Here is a 16,905-nt window from a genome sequence, read left to right as displayed (position 1 = left end):
CATGGATGTATGTAGCTTTCATAGATTAAATATTTAATAATTAATTTTTGCTTTCGAGCTCAGGAATTTGAATTTGGACGTATTTGTGATTGATGGCTGTTAATGAGGGACCTGCACAGCCTCAATCAACACCCTGGAATGCACACATACACACACTCTCTCTCTCTCACATACACACTCTCTCTCTCTCTCTCTCTCTCTCTCTCTCTCTCTCTCTCTCTCACACACACACACACACACACACACACACACAGGAGGAGAGACTACAATTTACCAACAGTGTTTTGACCTTCTGACCTAATTACAGAGAGTAAATCTTCTCCTTGTCTGGGCCAAGAGCAGAGATACTCTGTGATGTGTCTGAGTGTGTGCATGTGTGTGTTTACAGACAGGAATGCATTTCAGCTATCAGTTAAAAACACTTAACTGTCGCTCTGAACCTACACTGGCATGTAAATGGCCACTTCGCCGTCAGACGACGATATGAGTGAGACAAGTGTGTGCGTGCGTTAAATGCATTTATCACTTTGTGTGTGTCAGTAAGTCACTAATGCAGCTGTGAGTTATCATTTCTGAAGGCGTTACGACACTTCCTCTATCACACACACACACACACACACACACACACACAAGCATATGGGAGTGTGTTTGAAGCTTTTAACAGAGAACAGTTTTGTTTGTTATGAAATGAAGCTAATATTAGGTGATATTTGGTGTGACAGTTCAGTTTTTCCATCTTCAGTATGTCAACACACACACACACGCACGCACGCACACACACACACACATACACACGCACGCACGCACACACACACATACACACACACACACACACACCAAGTGTCAACAGACTTCAGAGTCTGAATTCTCTCTGCAAAACAACAAAAACTATCTTATAACGGACCCTGTATATGTAATAAGTATAAAAAACAAAAACATACTTGTAACTAATTAAAACCCCTGGAACTGGATAATTAATACCATAACCTTTGTGTTCTTAAAGGTCTTGGGGAAAAAAGGGTGGAAGACTGACTTCAGGAGTGAGTTGTGATTGCTGGGGGGAAGACTTTTGCATCTTAACAATGTTAGATTTCTTTGAAAATGTAAATGTTCTATTTAGGCCCCAAAACACTGCAAAAAAAGGGGGAAAACCCCAAAACAAACACAAACACACTTGAAACATAAATTTCTTTGTTACTCAAAGCAAGCAACGTGTGGTTACACTTGAAATGAACACTACCATTTTATGGTGTTAAATGATGTGTAAAAAAAGTTAGGGTTAAGGTCGGGGTTAGAGTGCTGCTCACAGCATGAAAAGAAATAAAATTTAAAGATGAGGGTCCTAAACAATTTCCTTAACACCATCTTACAACATAACAGTTTCCCTCTTTGGGGGCACTTTATCTATATTTAAGATCTTTTAATATATGCCATGTATCCAGTTGAATAATTGAATAATTGAGTTTGAATCATTTTGAATTGATTTTTTTTTTGTCAAAAGTAAAAAGCAATGACCAATAGTTACTGTATGTCCTGAAAGTAGCCTTAAAAATGTAAAAGTTAAAATAAAAAGGTGCAGTTTCTCTACTGTGAGTTGATCTTGTCCTGCACTTGGGGCTAACTCCAAAAGTGAGTTAATCTCCATTGACTTTCATGTTAAAATGTGCAAATTTAATACAGAAATAAAAGTGCTTACAGTTATTATTATGGTCTTTACAACTAATTTCCCTCCTTTATAACAACTGAGTCCATCTCACCTATTAAAGGGCAATTTTTTTTAATAACCCAACCATTTCAAACTTATGAAGGCTTAAGGTAACAAGTGTGATTCCTGTGATTAACCTATGCGTTGCATCCACAGCTTTTATGACATCCCATTCTAAACAGATCCCTCCCTTGGCAGCTCTAACAGCTTCCATTATTCTGAGAAGGCTTTGCACAAGATTTCAAGCAGCGTTTGTGGAAACTTTTGCCCGTTCATCCAGAAGAACATTTTTAGGGTCAGAGTTCAGGGCTCTATGCAGGTCAGTCCAGTTTTTCCACACTAAACCTATCCAACATGCCTTTATGGAACTTGTTTTGTGAACTGGGGCACAGTCATCCTGGAAGAGAAAAGGGCCTTTCTCAAACTGTTCCCACAAAAATGGAAGCATAGAATTTTCCAAATTGTTTCTGGTAAGCTGAACCATTAAGAATTCCCTTCACTGGCGCTAAGAATGCCAGGCTAAAACCCAGATCAAGATCAATGATCAGGGTAGCCCAACTTTTGTCTTTATGGTCCATCAGCTAGGCCTCATCTCCACTGTGTGCTGTTGGTTCATTTTAAATACAATTATCTGACAAATAATATGGCATAATGTATCATATTGCCCACCTAGGTCGTTTGTGGGGGGTTTCTGTGAATAAATTCCTAGTATTTTTGTTAATTAGCATCAATTAACAGGAAATTATCTGTACGTAACCAGCCAAGCATGCTAGCAGTAGCTGACTGAACAACTTAATATGCCACCATCTAATCCTTATATGCTATGCTAACTTCTAGCTCCAAAAAACCCCAATATGGTGGTGGTAAAAACAGAGGCTTCAAAAGAAAAAGACCCAGAGACACACAATGGCTGATTCCACTTTTTATTTCATAATATACACACACACAAAACACTATGTAGGTTTTGTTTTTGTTTTTTTTGCAAACCTGCAAAGTTGAAGTAACTGCAAGTCACAAGTCACAAAATGTAATCGTGGTATTTATAGCTGAAAACAATAAATCACAGATTTCCCTCTGAGGGGTTTTCCAGACTGTAAATCACACAACAAATCAGCCCTCAGACCCTTCATGCAGAATTAATGACTGTGCAATAAGTTTAAAAAATTTTTGTTTTGATTCAAGATCTATCACACAGGTAAGGAAATCGCAGAAAGGTGTATATATATATGAGTGACAAAGCAGTTCTCCCAGTGAAAATACGACTTCCTGCGATGTTATATGAATAATGAACCAGCTTAACCTGTAAGTTTCCAAAAGCTTTCAAATCAAAACTACACAGTGTGTAATTTAACGTCATTTGTAATAATTGAACTAAAACATGATAAAGCTTACATGCTAATAAGTATGTAGTCTTGATATGGTAACATTAAACCACAAACGCTCTTCTTTTATTCAGAACTCAGTCTGACCAACCACATGCTTTTCTCATCAGCTGACCACATCTGTCAGCTGTTATAAAAGACAAACATCAGCCTCAGAAAAAGTCAGCCTCTCCACCCTCTTCTTCTTCTTCTTCTTGTACTAAACGCACCGTTTTCTTCTTCTCGTTCTTCTTTTTCAGTCCAAATCCTGTAAAACTGTTCCTGAGAGCGGATCAATGCTTGCACACTTCACTTTTACAGCTAATCAATGATTATCCGCTAATTCCACTGTTATCTGCTCTCTTCATCTGCCTCCTCCTCCTCCCTGTTATCTTACCATGTCTCCTCCTCCTCTGTCCTCACTCACACTGCTCTCCTCCTTCACCTCTTCCTCCTTTTTCTAATTTTACTATAAAAGATCTCTGCATTCACAGCTTGCACAATTGACTTGATTACAGGACTGTGGGGCCACGTCTGCAGTGATTTTGCATCTCTTTTGTCATTTTTGTGTCTGTTTGTGGTCATTTTTGTGTCTTTGTGGTCATTTAACCTCTCTATTTGACTATTTTTCTGTCACTTTGTGGCAATTTTATTCATCTTTGTGTTCACTTATGTTTTTTATGGTGATTTTTGATCTTTATATAGCCATTTTGTGTGTTCGTGGTCATTTTTCTCTTCATGTTCACTTTGTCCCCCTTTGTGGCCATGTCTGTGTCTCAGTAGTCATTTAAGACCTCTGGTAAATTTTTGCTTCTCTTTGCGCTCATTTTGTGTTTCTTTGTGGTCAGCTGTGTTTGTGCAGGCCTTCAGTAGCCCTACATTGTCATTATCTTTGTCTTTGTGGTCATTTTGACTCTATTCATATTCCTTTAGTATCTTTTTTTAGTCATTTATTCATTGTTACTCTGCAATTGTTTTGGATCTCTTTGCCTTGATCTCTTTTTCCTCAACCTTAGACAATACGTCCCATAAGGGTAGTGTTCATATCTGTAGACATTTGATTCTCCTCGTTATTGTCACTCTGTTAAATCTTCCATAGCCACATGATTTATTCAGCCTGCCAAAAATAAATGGAAGGTTAAATAAAGCCACAGTCCTGCTTATTCACCCAATCTGACACACTGCTATTCAATCGTTCAGTTTCTTTAAAAACACTACATGTCGCTGAGGGGTCCATTTTTCAGCACTAAGCCTTATAAACTGTGCTGCCATTGCTGCCATCACCACCGCTGCCATCATGCCCAAGAGCAACAGTCTGGGCCTCTGCACACAGCCAGAGCAGCCTCACCATCTGAAACTGTGTTTTCAGCAAGCAGCGAGCAGAGTCATAAATCTGAGGGCTAATAATCGTTCAGAGAAACGGATAATATTTGGATAACCGACGCTGATTCACCTCAACGTCAACAGCAGAAAGTTCTTGTCTGGAAGCAGAGGTGCTGCTTTCTCACACAACAGTAAGAAGCAGAGGGGGGCAGCAGCCCACCACCCAAAAGGACAGAGACCACCACCCATCAGAACACCTTTGTCTGTGCTGCAGTCCATGGCACAACTCAGCTCCTTACAACAGTCCTGTTGACCCAAATTAGCCAAACCATAGCTCATCTCCAGCAGCTCTTCATCATGCTTTACTTTTTCAGCAATTTTTTTTTAAATTTGAGTTGACTAATGATTCTTTAAATGTAGTTTTAAAGTCTTATGCGACTCGCAGTCTTAAGTGTTTCGAGTGGTCAGTGAGACTGGAAAAGTGCTCGATATAGATGCGTAAAGGTTTTTGCAGAAATGTGACAACCAAGAAGACTGCAATAACTTCAATAAGGAATCTGCTTTTTTACTTTTAAATTTTAAAGTTTTGCCTCTAAAAAAAAAGCTCTTGCCTCTTTTACGCCAACGTGTTGCCATTTCTGCCTCTTTGCCTTTTAAGAGCCACCCTCCATATTTGCAGGTTTAAGAGAGAATTATTAATGGGCAAAATATGTGGGCTGCATCTGCCAATCATTGGTAAATTTATTGCAGTAGCCCCTCACTTAGACGTGGTTTCAGAGCGTCCAAATTTAGGATCATTTATTTTGTTTGCAATGTGTGAAACAGGGTTTAGATTGAGCATTGTCTGCATCAGTGGAAAAGACGTAAACAAGAGTAGCAGTTCCACATTCCATGCTAATGTGGGGCATAATCGCTGCATTCACTGAATCCATTCCTTCACGGTCAAGAGTTCAGGTTTTTCTTTTAATTTGTCAAAAGTCTGTGTTTGTATGTCTTAGCCTGAAACATTCTAATCAGACAGAAACAATAATTTTAGAATGAGTCAGTTTTTCCATGCACACCATGACACTTTTTTTAGCTATTATTACGACAGAACAGGAACGCCGGGAGAGAGCAGGGGAAGACATGCAGTAAATGGCCCAGAGCGGATATGAACCCGGGCCTTATGGCATCTGGGTCACCAGCTCAACTAGGTGGGATAGAATAGCACCCACAACAGACGAGTTCAGGCTTAAAGCCCTATTTATTAAAACTAAAAAAAAAGGCACTATTTATATCATCCACGCCTCATTATTCCAGGCCTTCATTTATATGCAAGTCACCTATCAAATCTCAATGATCTAGCCAAGTTTGAAGCACAGATTTAAATTTGTGAAACCTTTGTATAATCATCTTGTTACAGCTTTGTTGGATAAAAGTAATTTATAAAATCAGCTCATAAGTGCTACCACAAACACAAAATTTTTAAAGTTGCCAAATTTCAAACACACCAATGTATTTGGCCAGGCTAACAAGCATGCTAACATGTTTGGTCTTGTGGCCTTCAGAGCATGAACTGCTTGCTCCTGTCACTGTGCCACTCTGATTTCGTCTCACCCCTGAAAGTCTGATAGCTCGACCACAGGAAAGGCAAAAGTCGGGAAAGCTAAAATTGTCTTTTTGGATAATAATATTGAGAAATTGGTGGTGATTTCCCTTATCACATTTCTGAGATTTGCATACCATTTTCTTTTCTGTTTTTATACTTTTTCACACTTTGTGTCATTTCCACTCTGTCTTTTCTATCATTTCTTCTCTCGTCTTCTTCCTATAAAGCCCTGCTGTTTTCCAAAGAGCTAGATCAATAGAGTTCAATCCTCCCTTCAGCAGCTGTCTTCAAGACCCAACCCAGAAGACTGCCTATTGCACATTATGAGGCTGCTTCAGCATCCAGCTGACCCATCTGTAGCCATGACCTCTGATGCTACTTCTTAAAACTGACCACTGAAAGAAAATCCCAGCGTAACTGAGCTATTTCGAGGATTTAAAAACTTTCCAGTAAATTAAAACTGTTTTACTTGTTTTAAGCTCCAAACTGAACAACAATCTCTCACTTCCTTCAGGGCATTTCTAAAAAATGTTTTTCCCGACACAAATCATTTGACACAAATCATAAAACTGAATATGAACAAAAAATGTTGTGAAAAAACTGGAACGCAGCCAGTTTGGTGATTTTGAGCAACCACCAATTACCAATAAAATCATAGGGATAGTTGTGGAGAAGGCAGACATGCGTGCACACACACACACACACGCACACACACACACACACACACACACACACACACACACACACACCGGAGAAAAGAATGCAGAATCGTATATCTTGGGATTATTTTCGCTTTAAATCTTTCTGGTGAGATTAGATAAGAACACATGGCTAGCTTACCTAGCATGGACTCCAGGATAACTTGTTAGCTCAAAAATTTATCTGACACAGAGCAGACACATTGCACACTGGTGCTTTGTTCGATGGTTTTTAAACACTGACCAGTGCTTTCTTTGACAGACAGGTGGGTGAGGTGAGCTGAAAGAAACGATAAATGACTGTGGGTACTACAATGAACTTCAAACATTGGCTGAAACATGTGGTATGAAGAGAGTGGACATGTTTGTACTATAGCTCAGCACAGCAGGTGAAGCCTCCACAGAAACCAGCACAGGAGAGGAAACAACCAGCGGCTCTGACGCTGGAAAAACACTCTGATCAAACATGCTGCTGGATTATGAAGAGACTATATACATGTACACACACACACGCACACACACAATGTTTTTCTAACATGTAGGTCTGGGTGGAAAACCCCAGTCTTTGTTCTTGAACCCCTGCTGTTACCATGCCTACAGGGTAATGTCACGCAGAGCAAGAAATGAACTGAGTTAACCCGACTCACCGAGTGGGTTTAACCAAACAGCACCAGGCTGAGTGGTGGTTTATAACAGCCACAGTTTGACCTGCAAGGCAAATGATTCCCCGGGGTATTGAAAGAGTTTTTAACTCAGAAATGACAAAAGAAGAGCATGAAGATGGGCAGGAGAAGAATTCGAGAAAGGTCTCTGGACAAAGTTTGGTTTGGGTTTATATAGCAATGGATGGGAAATGGTATCAGATCATGATGCAAATGCACCTTCCAAATAAATTCCATCATTTGATACATCCAAGAAAAAAGTGATGCAATACCAAATGACATAGAGGCTGTATTGTACAGATGTACGGAAATAAATACAAACATGTCTTAAATTTTCTAGCTTCTCCGTTAGCATGCCTTCGGCACAAAAAAACGGTCTACAAACTCAGACCAATACAAATGGTAAATGGCCTGTATTTGTAAAGCGCTTTACTTAGTCCCTAAGGACCCCAAAGCATTTTACACTACATTCAGTTATTCACCCATTCATCCACACATTCACACACTGGTGATGGCAAGCTACATTGTAGCCACAGCCGCCCTGGGGCGCACTGACAGTGGCGCTAGAGTTTAAACTTAAACCCAGTTGGAGGACTGTGGATTCTGCTGAATTTTGACTGGATCCGGAAGAAGGCAGAAGAAACAAAGCAGGTGTCCTCAGTCATGCTAGCAACTCCAAGATGTTTCATTGGGAGCATGGATGCAAAGATTAGTACTAACATCACATCAAAGTAGTACTATTCTACCACCACGCTTTTATATTCCTGCATATACTGGGGTAGCGTTGCATGATTCACAGCTCAAAATAGTCCCTGTTGATCTTATACGAGCCCTGATGCAGCTTTTCAGTTCAAAATGAGTTGTTTTAGCTCCTTCCTCCTCTTCTCCTTTAAGGCTATCTTCCCTTTGACTCAGCTTTCTTATAGCTTTCCTATTGGCTGGTCTTCACAAACAGAAGGTTTGTTCTAGTAGTCTGCTCACAACTTGAGCTCAAGACCAGTTTTGTTCACATTTCACACCCTGTTGGGCATCTTGGGTACCCTCTAGAACTGTGTGCCCAAGATGACCCTATTAGGTATATCCCAGCCATCTATGGGATATACCTAATACAGCCTTAAGTGTCGTCTCTCTATATGATATCACAGAGAGACAAAAATAGAAAAAAAACCAACTTGGAAAAACTGGGTAGTAAGAGCAGCAACCTGATCTCTTGGCTCACAGAGATAAGTTGTGCAAGGGACTTTATCCACCAACTCCTACAATTCAAAAAGAAATCAGGACCCTTATAAATATGTGCCTCTTGCTTGCTAAACGTCTAATTGCATTGTATTAGAGAAAAATTGATAGAGCAAAACCGGGCATTGGTTACGGGACATGTCCTCATCTCTGGCTATGGAAAAGATAACCTATATTTTGAAAGGGAAGAAGGAGCTGTTTGAAATTGTCTGGAAACCTTTTATATTAAACTTGGAAGGAGTGGAAATTTCACAAGTGTTGGTGGAAAAGGGGAACCTGGAGTCACATAATTTGGAAAGACATAACGTGATATAAATATGAGGGATATGGTGGAATGATACTTTGTATAGTTCATCTGCTTTTTTTGTTTGTTTGTTTGGGTTTTTTTTTTGGGGGGGGGGGGGGGGGGGTGTTTTTTGTTTTTTACGTTTTTTTCCTGATGAATATTCTGTCATATTTCTGTATACGATTTATTTGACCTGTATTTTATGTGTTCTAAAAACTCAATAAACATATTGTTGCAACAGAGATAAGCTGTGCATACACTGGCCTCATTGTTTGAAACTTTGTCCATAGTTATTGTGAGCATCCAACACTGGAGCAGTTTAAGTAACAAAAAATAAGGAAAAGTTTCCAAAAAAAGTGTATATGGACATGACAGAAGCTCTCATCAATCGGAGAAACACCAGTTTTGTACATTTCCTTTTTAAAGTTTTGTCTATATTTATATAACAATAATTTGTTGTTCATTTATTAAATCAAACTTTTTCACTGAATTCTAAGTTGAAGGAATGCTACTGTCATTATCAATACACATAACTTGCTTTAATCATTGGGTGATTGTTTGAGGAATTAATGTCACATCATGGCTTAAAAAAAAAAAAAAAGCTTTTGTAGTCGAGTGCCCAAAAATCCAACGATATTGAGTTTATGGTTTATGTGGAAAATTATTTCAGGGCTTTAAGACTTTGTTCCTGCCATCTATCTGACGTCATATTATCAGTGTGAGCGTTTCTGCTTTATTAATAAATTCCAATGATAAAAACGTACTTGCCTCACTGAAATCCAAGCAACACGAAAACCACCATATGGAATTTGCCATAAACCATTTCTGATTATGTAATCAAAGCGATGATGTCAAAGGCGATCAGGCCCTTTAATAAAACCCAGAATATATAAACATGAAATAATGACATCAGTCAAGAAAACATTACAAAGCCTTTACTGGATGCTGTGACCACAAACCACTAAAAACATAAAGTCAATGGGAATTCTGCACTGATGGACGGACAGGAAAACACAAACGGACAGACTGACAGCCAGGAACAGACAAAGAAAACAACCTCATGATGCAAAAAGCCAAGATGCCAACAGGCATTTGGAATTTTCTGAATCCTCATGTGTCCCATCAACATCCCACACTAACAAAATATTTTGCCTCAAACTGAGCAGCTCCAGTTTTTCTTTCTCTGCGGCTCTGAAGTTATGATGTTTGGGCCATATTCACCGACTCGGCGCTGACAGCTCATCTAGTCTCTGATCTGTCCAAAAAGAAAACTCCTGTAAAACCCCAGAGGACGAGGTCAGAGGACGGCGCCCGTGTTTTTACTGCACATTCTTTTCAATCAGAGCGTACTCGAGGTTCAGATAGAGAGGTCGCCGGTTCGAGTCGAGAATGAGAACCTGTCACGCTTTCCCTCAAAAAGAAACTGAAACTCAAATTGGGAATATTTGGATGTGTATGAGATTTTCCACTGCTACATCCAGGATTGTAACAGGATCTTCTTACTAGAACTTCTTACTAAATCATCTGCAAACAATCTAACGTTCTGCTGTAGCCACAAATAGACAAATTTGTTGGAAGAGTTTACATTTAACTTCATTCATACCTTTTGGCTTTATAGTTTTTCTGTTTAATGTGTTCCAGATATTTGAAAACACTTAAAAAAAAAAGGGTGGAGCCAGTTACTGGGTCTCCAATAACTGGGTGGATGTTCAGAAGCCAATAAAGCAATTTAACAGAGGTGGGACCAAGTCATTGTTTTGCAAGTCTCAAGTAAGTCTCAAGTCTTTATCCTCAAGTCTCAAGTCAAGTCTCAAGTAATGTCAGGCAAGTCAGAGTCGAGTCTCAAGTCACTGGTGTAAAAGTCCGAGTCAAGTCACAAGTCTGAAACTTTGAATTTCAAGTCCTTTCGAGTCTTTAAAAAAAAAAAACGAAAAAATAATGTTGCAGTTATATGCTAAATGTAAATATTAGACCATGTAATTTTAAATCTGTGTTTTTCTCAACACATGACAAAAGTGAACGTAGAAAATATACACAAATTGTGAAATTGCACCTCTTTAAAATGCAGCTCAATTAAACTTAGCTCCAAGAATAATTTTCACCGACAGTTCTGAGATAAGCTGCATGTTATTCTTGGATGCGGTTGTAGGACCAGCTTTAAAATCGCATGACAAAAATATCATACACATTAAAAAAAACTGTATCACCAACGTAGCCTGGACAACATTTGCTAGTTAGATGAAGTCAGCTATCTCATCTTAGCATATTTATATGCATATTTATAATCATACGGTTCTTGGAGTGAGCGCATACACTCATGAAGTTTAGTAACTTCAGGTCACTGCAACAAGTCCAGGTACAGTTTACTGACGGATGGGTACAGGACCTTGAAATGCACCGTGTAGAACGAAAGACCATCGTACGTATCATAAGTTTACCAGTCTCACAAATCGTCGTCATAAATACACATTCGTTAACCGTTTATTAATATAACCTTTGAGCTCAACGGTAATTAATTAGCAGTGGAAATAATTTCTGGTACCCATCACAGAAATGTAGCAGTGACAATAATATTGTATGCTGTAATCGTACTGGACAATTAGTGATACAAAAAACCTGTTTTATCCTGTGAATAAAAGTATATGTTTTTGTCAATGTACCATAATAACAGAAGCGAAACGCAATATTGTGTCAGGACAATTTACTATTTATGCACAATAAACAAAGGAGCATAGCGCGACAATTTCTGTTCAGCGCCAGACTTGCTTGTAACCTATATCACTAATTATGTTATGAAAATGACGTATTAAGTACTAAAAAACACTGACCTTCGTGTAAATGCTTGGAGCAGACTAACCTGTGAGCTGGAGGGTTCTGGGACGTTATATTTGGTCTTAGAATGGCTGCAATCCAGTCGCGTCTTTGTTACTTCGGAAACATGGCTCGAACAATTTCTCTTCAACGACGTAATCCGATAACAACCGATCTCTTTACCCGTCAGCTTCTCGTGGCTGTCATGCGACCGGCTATTGCAGTTAATGATACAACAGCTTCTTGCCATTTTTGTGTTTCTTTTTATTGCTGTATAACTGATTTCAATTGAAAGCCTGCGTGCGCTAGTACCGCTTGCCACGAGTTCCCAGAATCCTTTGCGGTTCTACCCGTGAATGACGTCACATTTTCAATCTCTATATAATATGCATGTTAAATTTTATATTTGGGGTAAAATATCAAGTCTTTTCAAGTAAACCGGTTCAAGTCCAATTCAAGTCCCAAGTCATTGGTGTAAAAGTCCAAGTCAAGTCACAAGTCTTAGAACATTTTTTCAAGTCAAGTCTAAAGTCATAAAATTAATGACTCGAGTCTGACTCGAGTCCAAGTCATGTGACTCGAGTCCACACCTCTGCAATTTAATACCAGTTTCAATAAATAATACAATAGAATAGAATGCCTTTATTGTCACTATACAGTTGTACAATGAGATACAGACCACCTCCTACTCAGTGTAAACATGATGGGGGGGGGGGTACAGTTCTGCAGCACTATGTACATATGGACAGTATTAACAAAGGGAAAAACATATATATATATATATATATATATATATATATATATATATATATATATATATATATATATAATGCACAATATACAAGACGTAAGTAATATGTAATAAATAGTGTTATGTATATACAGTTGAGTAAATAAACACATAAATAAACAATAAAAACAAGCTGGAGTGAACCAAGACTTTCTCCCTGGGTTATGGCATTAGTCCTGTCCTTCCTTCCTATCCCTTTTTTCCTTCCTTCCTTCCTTCCTTTCCCTGTCCTTTTCAGTCTGTCCTTTTGTTCCTTTTCCCATCAGCTTCACACCCTTCATTATCCCTTTCTTTCCTTTTCCATCTTCTTTGTACACTTTATTTATCCTTCCCCCACCTCCTGCCTTCCTTCCTTCCTTCTCGCCTTTCTTCATTTCTCTGTGCTTTCCATCAGTTATGGCAGCGGTCCCCAACCCCCGGAGTCATTTGGTACCGGGCCATGTGAGTTGAGGCTTAGGTGTGAAATTTATGGTTTTCAGGGTTCTTATCGGTTTTTATCATTATTTTTTATTGTTTTTATCGTTAACTGGGTTTCCCTGGGTCTTTTCCCGTGTGACTTTTTTTTGGTACCGGTACTGGTTTTATTTTGTTGTATTTATCTGCAACACCTTAAAGGCCGGTCCGTGAAAACATTGTTGGACCTAAACTGGTCCGTAGCTCAAAAAAGGTTGGGGACCGCTGACTTAGAGCACTTATTCATTGCTTTTTCTGGCCTTTTCCTTCACCTTCCATCTTACCATCTTTTCACCTCCATCTGACTCTTCCTCCCTTTTCACTTTTTCCATCCAACAAGCAGAAAGGACTTTCTGAAGTTTTAATTAACTCTGTGAATATATTTTAAAATCTATTTATCTATAATAGCATAAATCAGTGAATCAGCATTTTCAGAAAGCTTAAGGTAAGAAATTAGGAAAACTGGACTGTGGGAACTGCTTAACCTACTCAGTATTTATTTTACTTAATTGATTAACTCATCAATGTAGCCCTAAATAAAACTTTATTACAAAAATTACATTTACATCAAGATAAAGTTCAGTTTTAGCGCTCTGCTCCTGACTTCTCTGCCACAGCGCTGGAGTAGGGAGTGATGAAGCTGCCGGTCAGATAGTTCAAGAATTATTCCACCATAAAGTTGGACTCCAGCACTGAGCTCTGCCTCGGAGGGGATCGATTTGTCGAGCAGTAAAATACTGCCGCTCCAGAAAACCCTCTGCTGTTCCACTCAGACGTAACGGTAAGTGTCTTAATTAAAACTGGCTCTTCTAGGATGCCATAGACAACATGACACCAGCTCCCTGATTGGCTATAGGACAAGCATCTCTTCCTGTTTTGGGAGGCGTCAATAAGTGAGTTTAACAACCAGTGAGTTTTAATGGAATCTGTGTGTAAAGCTCCTTCATCAATAGGCCTAATGGCCAGTCGTAGCCTGGCAGCCGGTAATCTGCCGGTTAGAGCTGGGTTATCTGACCAGACCAATTTCTTCAGGGTTAGTGAGTTTAAAAAGCTGGTTTCAGACCCCATGGAGGGTCACTGACAGTTTGTGCCAGGTCCAAATAATGAGCTGCAGCAGCAAAACAAAAATTACATCCAGGATATTCTTACATCTTAGCGCCAGAATATTCAGTTTCTACACTTTGTGTTGTAGATTTCATTTTAAACAGGCAAATTGTCTCAGATTGTCAGTTTTAATTAGCCTTAATATGCAACTAGAACAGGACCATTTAAACTAACTATTTAAAATCAGCTGTGTTCATTATTCATGCTGCACATCAGGACAAAAACAAACTCTTGAAGTCTCCACAATCTTTACCTGATCACAGAAGTGTATAACTGTAGACACCAGACCAGCCCAGGCATCAGGGACAACAGATATAATATTGATATTATGTTCCTGCCTTGATTCACAAAGACATTCGATGGCGCGCTGAGTACAAAGATACACTTCTTTATAGTCTTCCAAAAAGCCAGTAACTACTCAACAGGAAGTGATGGCATCCAATTGTTGAAATAGAGTAGTTCACATATTTATGAAACTGCCCCCTGGTGATGATAAACAGCTACAACAAGCAGACAAGGCTTTGCAAAGCTCTACCAAAAGCATAGCATGTAAAAGGGGAGGTGTAGTAGATGGGTTAGAAAATGACCTGCAGACGTGGTGGTCATAAATAAGTTTGCTGCTGTCTGTCACTTGGCAGATTAGCTCTTGCAGGTCATACTGTTGGGCACAACAGATTTAACTGCAGCTTCATATTGGGTTCAACAGGAGTTAACATGTGAAAGTAAAATCTGCTCAGTGATTGTCTGCATCAGATAAACTCATAAAAACATGTCGTCAGTTTAATCCTCATCACTTTCATGTTCTTTTTTCCCCCCAAGCAAAGACCTGGTGGCCCTGCCGGACTTGGCTGATCATGTCTTCTGTGCCCCCTAACCTCTGACCTGTGATCCTCTACAGCCTCCCACCACCACAACCAGAAGCCCCTCTCCACCCACGCCCACTCCCACGTCCTCCTCCTCCACCTCCTGTCCCACTGCAGCCAACAGCAGAGAGACTGATGTCCGGTCAACCGACGTCTGACTGACCTTTACCAGCTCAGCCACACGGGACTCATCTATCTCTGTGTCTCCCTGCATGCCTCAGTCCACCCTCCCTCGCTCTCTCTAATGCTAATGCAGCTGTTTATAACTGCCACATTGACTTTCTCCTGCCACTGTATGTAAATACAATCTGCTCTGATCAATGGACTGAGAGGTGACATGACGCTGACCACAAGCACACACGCACAGAAAAAAATCCACACAAACAGGCAGACACACAACTAAGTGCAAAATGTGAGAACAGGATGAAATTTAAAAACCTATTATTTGTTGAATTAGTATCAGTTTTCCCCCCCTGCAGAATACAACAGGAACTCCAAATGATGCAAATAATACAATTACTTGAATAGGAAGCCTAACATAAATGAATCGGTCTAACAATTCAAGTTAGTTAATTTAACATTTTAACAAAAGGAAGTCTGGTCCTCATTCCCTCATTTCAAACTATGTGCACATAACATAACCCCCTTCTATATACTTCCATCATGTGATAATGTTGATAATGTGGTTGTGATGCTAAAACCAGTGTTATAGTCACAGATAAACATGAGGCTCCATGAGGACATCCCTGTACTCTCCAAATGTCCGCAAGAGACTACGCTTTATTCCACCAATTGCCCATACATCATACAAGCAGACTCCAAGTGCACATGAAGAACGTATAACAGGCGCTTGACTACGGTTTCATGGTTTTTTCACATGTATGTCAGGATACAAGTATAACCTAAGAGTACCTCCAGCATCTAGCTAGCTATTTGTTGTTTTCCATTTCCTCACTGCACCGCTAAAACTCGATTTAATGAGCTAACCACCTGTAAAAATGCACCATTAATTCCTGGGTAAATAAGCAAAAAGCAACCCCAGTAATGTTATTGATCTCAATTCAAAGATACATTTCAAAATGTGTCTTTACCAGCCAAAAATAATTAATCTTCCTCGTATGGGTTTTGATTCCTGTGCATCGGAGCAGCCATGAATCTTTTTGGAAGGATTTAAAGACACTTATTGCACAAATGCACAAAGCCATGAGGCAATCGTGGGTGCACGCATAGATATAAAGCTCTCCCCTCCTTACCTCCCACAGGTGTCGGGTGTTCCTGACCACTCCAGACTGCAGTTTTTCCAGCATCAGGGGGACTCCTTGAAATGGGCCAATCCAGGTTCCCTGAGGGATCCTCTGAGCTGCACAGATTCCGTAACCCAGACCAGGAACTGTGCTGGTGCACAGACACACCTGCATACAGAGGTCAAAACAACGTGACACCAGCAGCTGCAGTCAGCTAAAGGTGAGACGTGTGTAGTTTGTTCTGTAGAAGAATTTACTTACAAACTGTAGCTGTGATTTATTATATCATGGTCTTACAGCAGCCTACTTATCAGACATGTATCACCCAGTGGAAGTACTAGTTTCACAGTATTTGTATAGTTTTATTTATTTATCTATTGTGTGTTTTTTTTTTGCAGTGACTGTGTGTTGTTGTTTTTTTACTAAGCTATACTTTCCACCACTGACACCTCAATTCATCAACCAAAATGACCCACACCTGTTTGAGCCCAGTTACTGTGATTGACATTGTGTGTGGCCAATAAAAAATAAGCATTCCTCGGGCTTGGACCAGTTGGATACCTGGAAGTAGAGATGAACGGACTTCACCCAGATACAAAGCAGAGGTAGTCATGATGAAGGTAGATGGCAATGGAAAGATAACCAGCAGGGGATTGATGGGCTTACTATGTAGATGTTATGATTATTAAGCTTTTAAAGCTTTTTGGTGGTGTCAAATTAGTAGATAAAGATATTAAATGTTGCTACCAAGTGGGTGCACAATGAGGTACATTTATATGAT

The 16,905-nt window shown here is 39.6% G+C and overlaps 1 protein-coding gene across 1 annotated transcript in view; it reads right to left on the bottom strand.

Moving 5' to 3' along the window:
• Nucleotides 1–16,905, bottom strand: part of prdm6 (PR domain containing 6) — a 125,792-nt gene that overhangs the window by 95,969 nt on the left and 12,918 nt on the right. The window contains exon 3 of the mRNA XM_086315353.1: nucleotides 16,134–16,292. Coding sequence (XP_086171479.1) covers nucleotides 16,134–16,292 — 159 coding nt within the window. The remainder of the gene's footprint in view (nucleotides 1–16,133; nucleotides 16,293–16,905) is intronic.

This window comes from Aulonocara sp. 'chitande type north' Nkhata Bay, linkage group LG12 (genome assembly GCF_057382095.1).
Source record: "Aulonocara sp. 'chitande type north' Nkhata Bay isolate Kocher_YH1m ecotype deep benthic linkage group LG12, A_spYH_male_GT1.1, whole genome shotgun sequence".
In the NCBI taxonomy this organism is placed as follows: domain Eukaryota; kingdom Metazoa; phylum Chordata; class Actinopteri; order Cichliformes; family Cichlidae; genus Aulonocara; species Aulonocara sp. 'chitande type north' Nkhata Bay.
The sequence above is the reverse complement of the archived record's forward strand: the minus strand, read 5'-3'. Positions and strand labels throughout refer to the sequence as shown.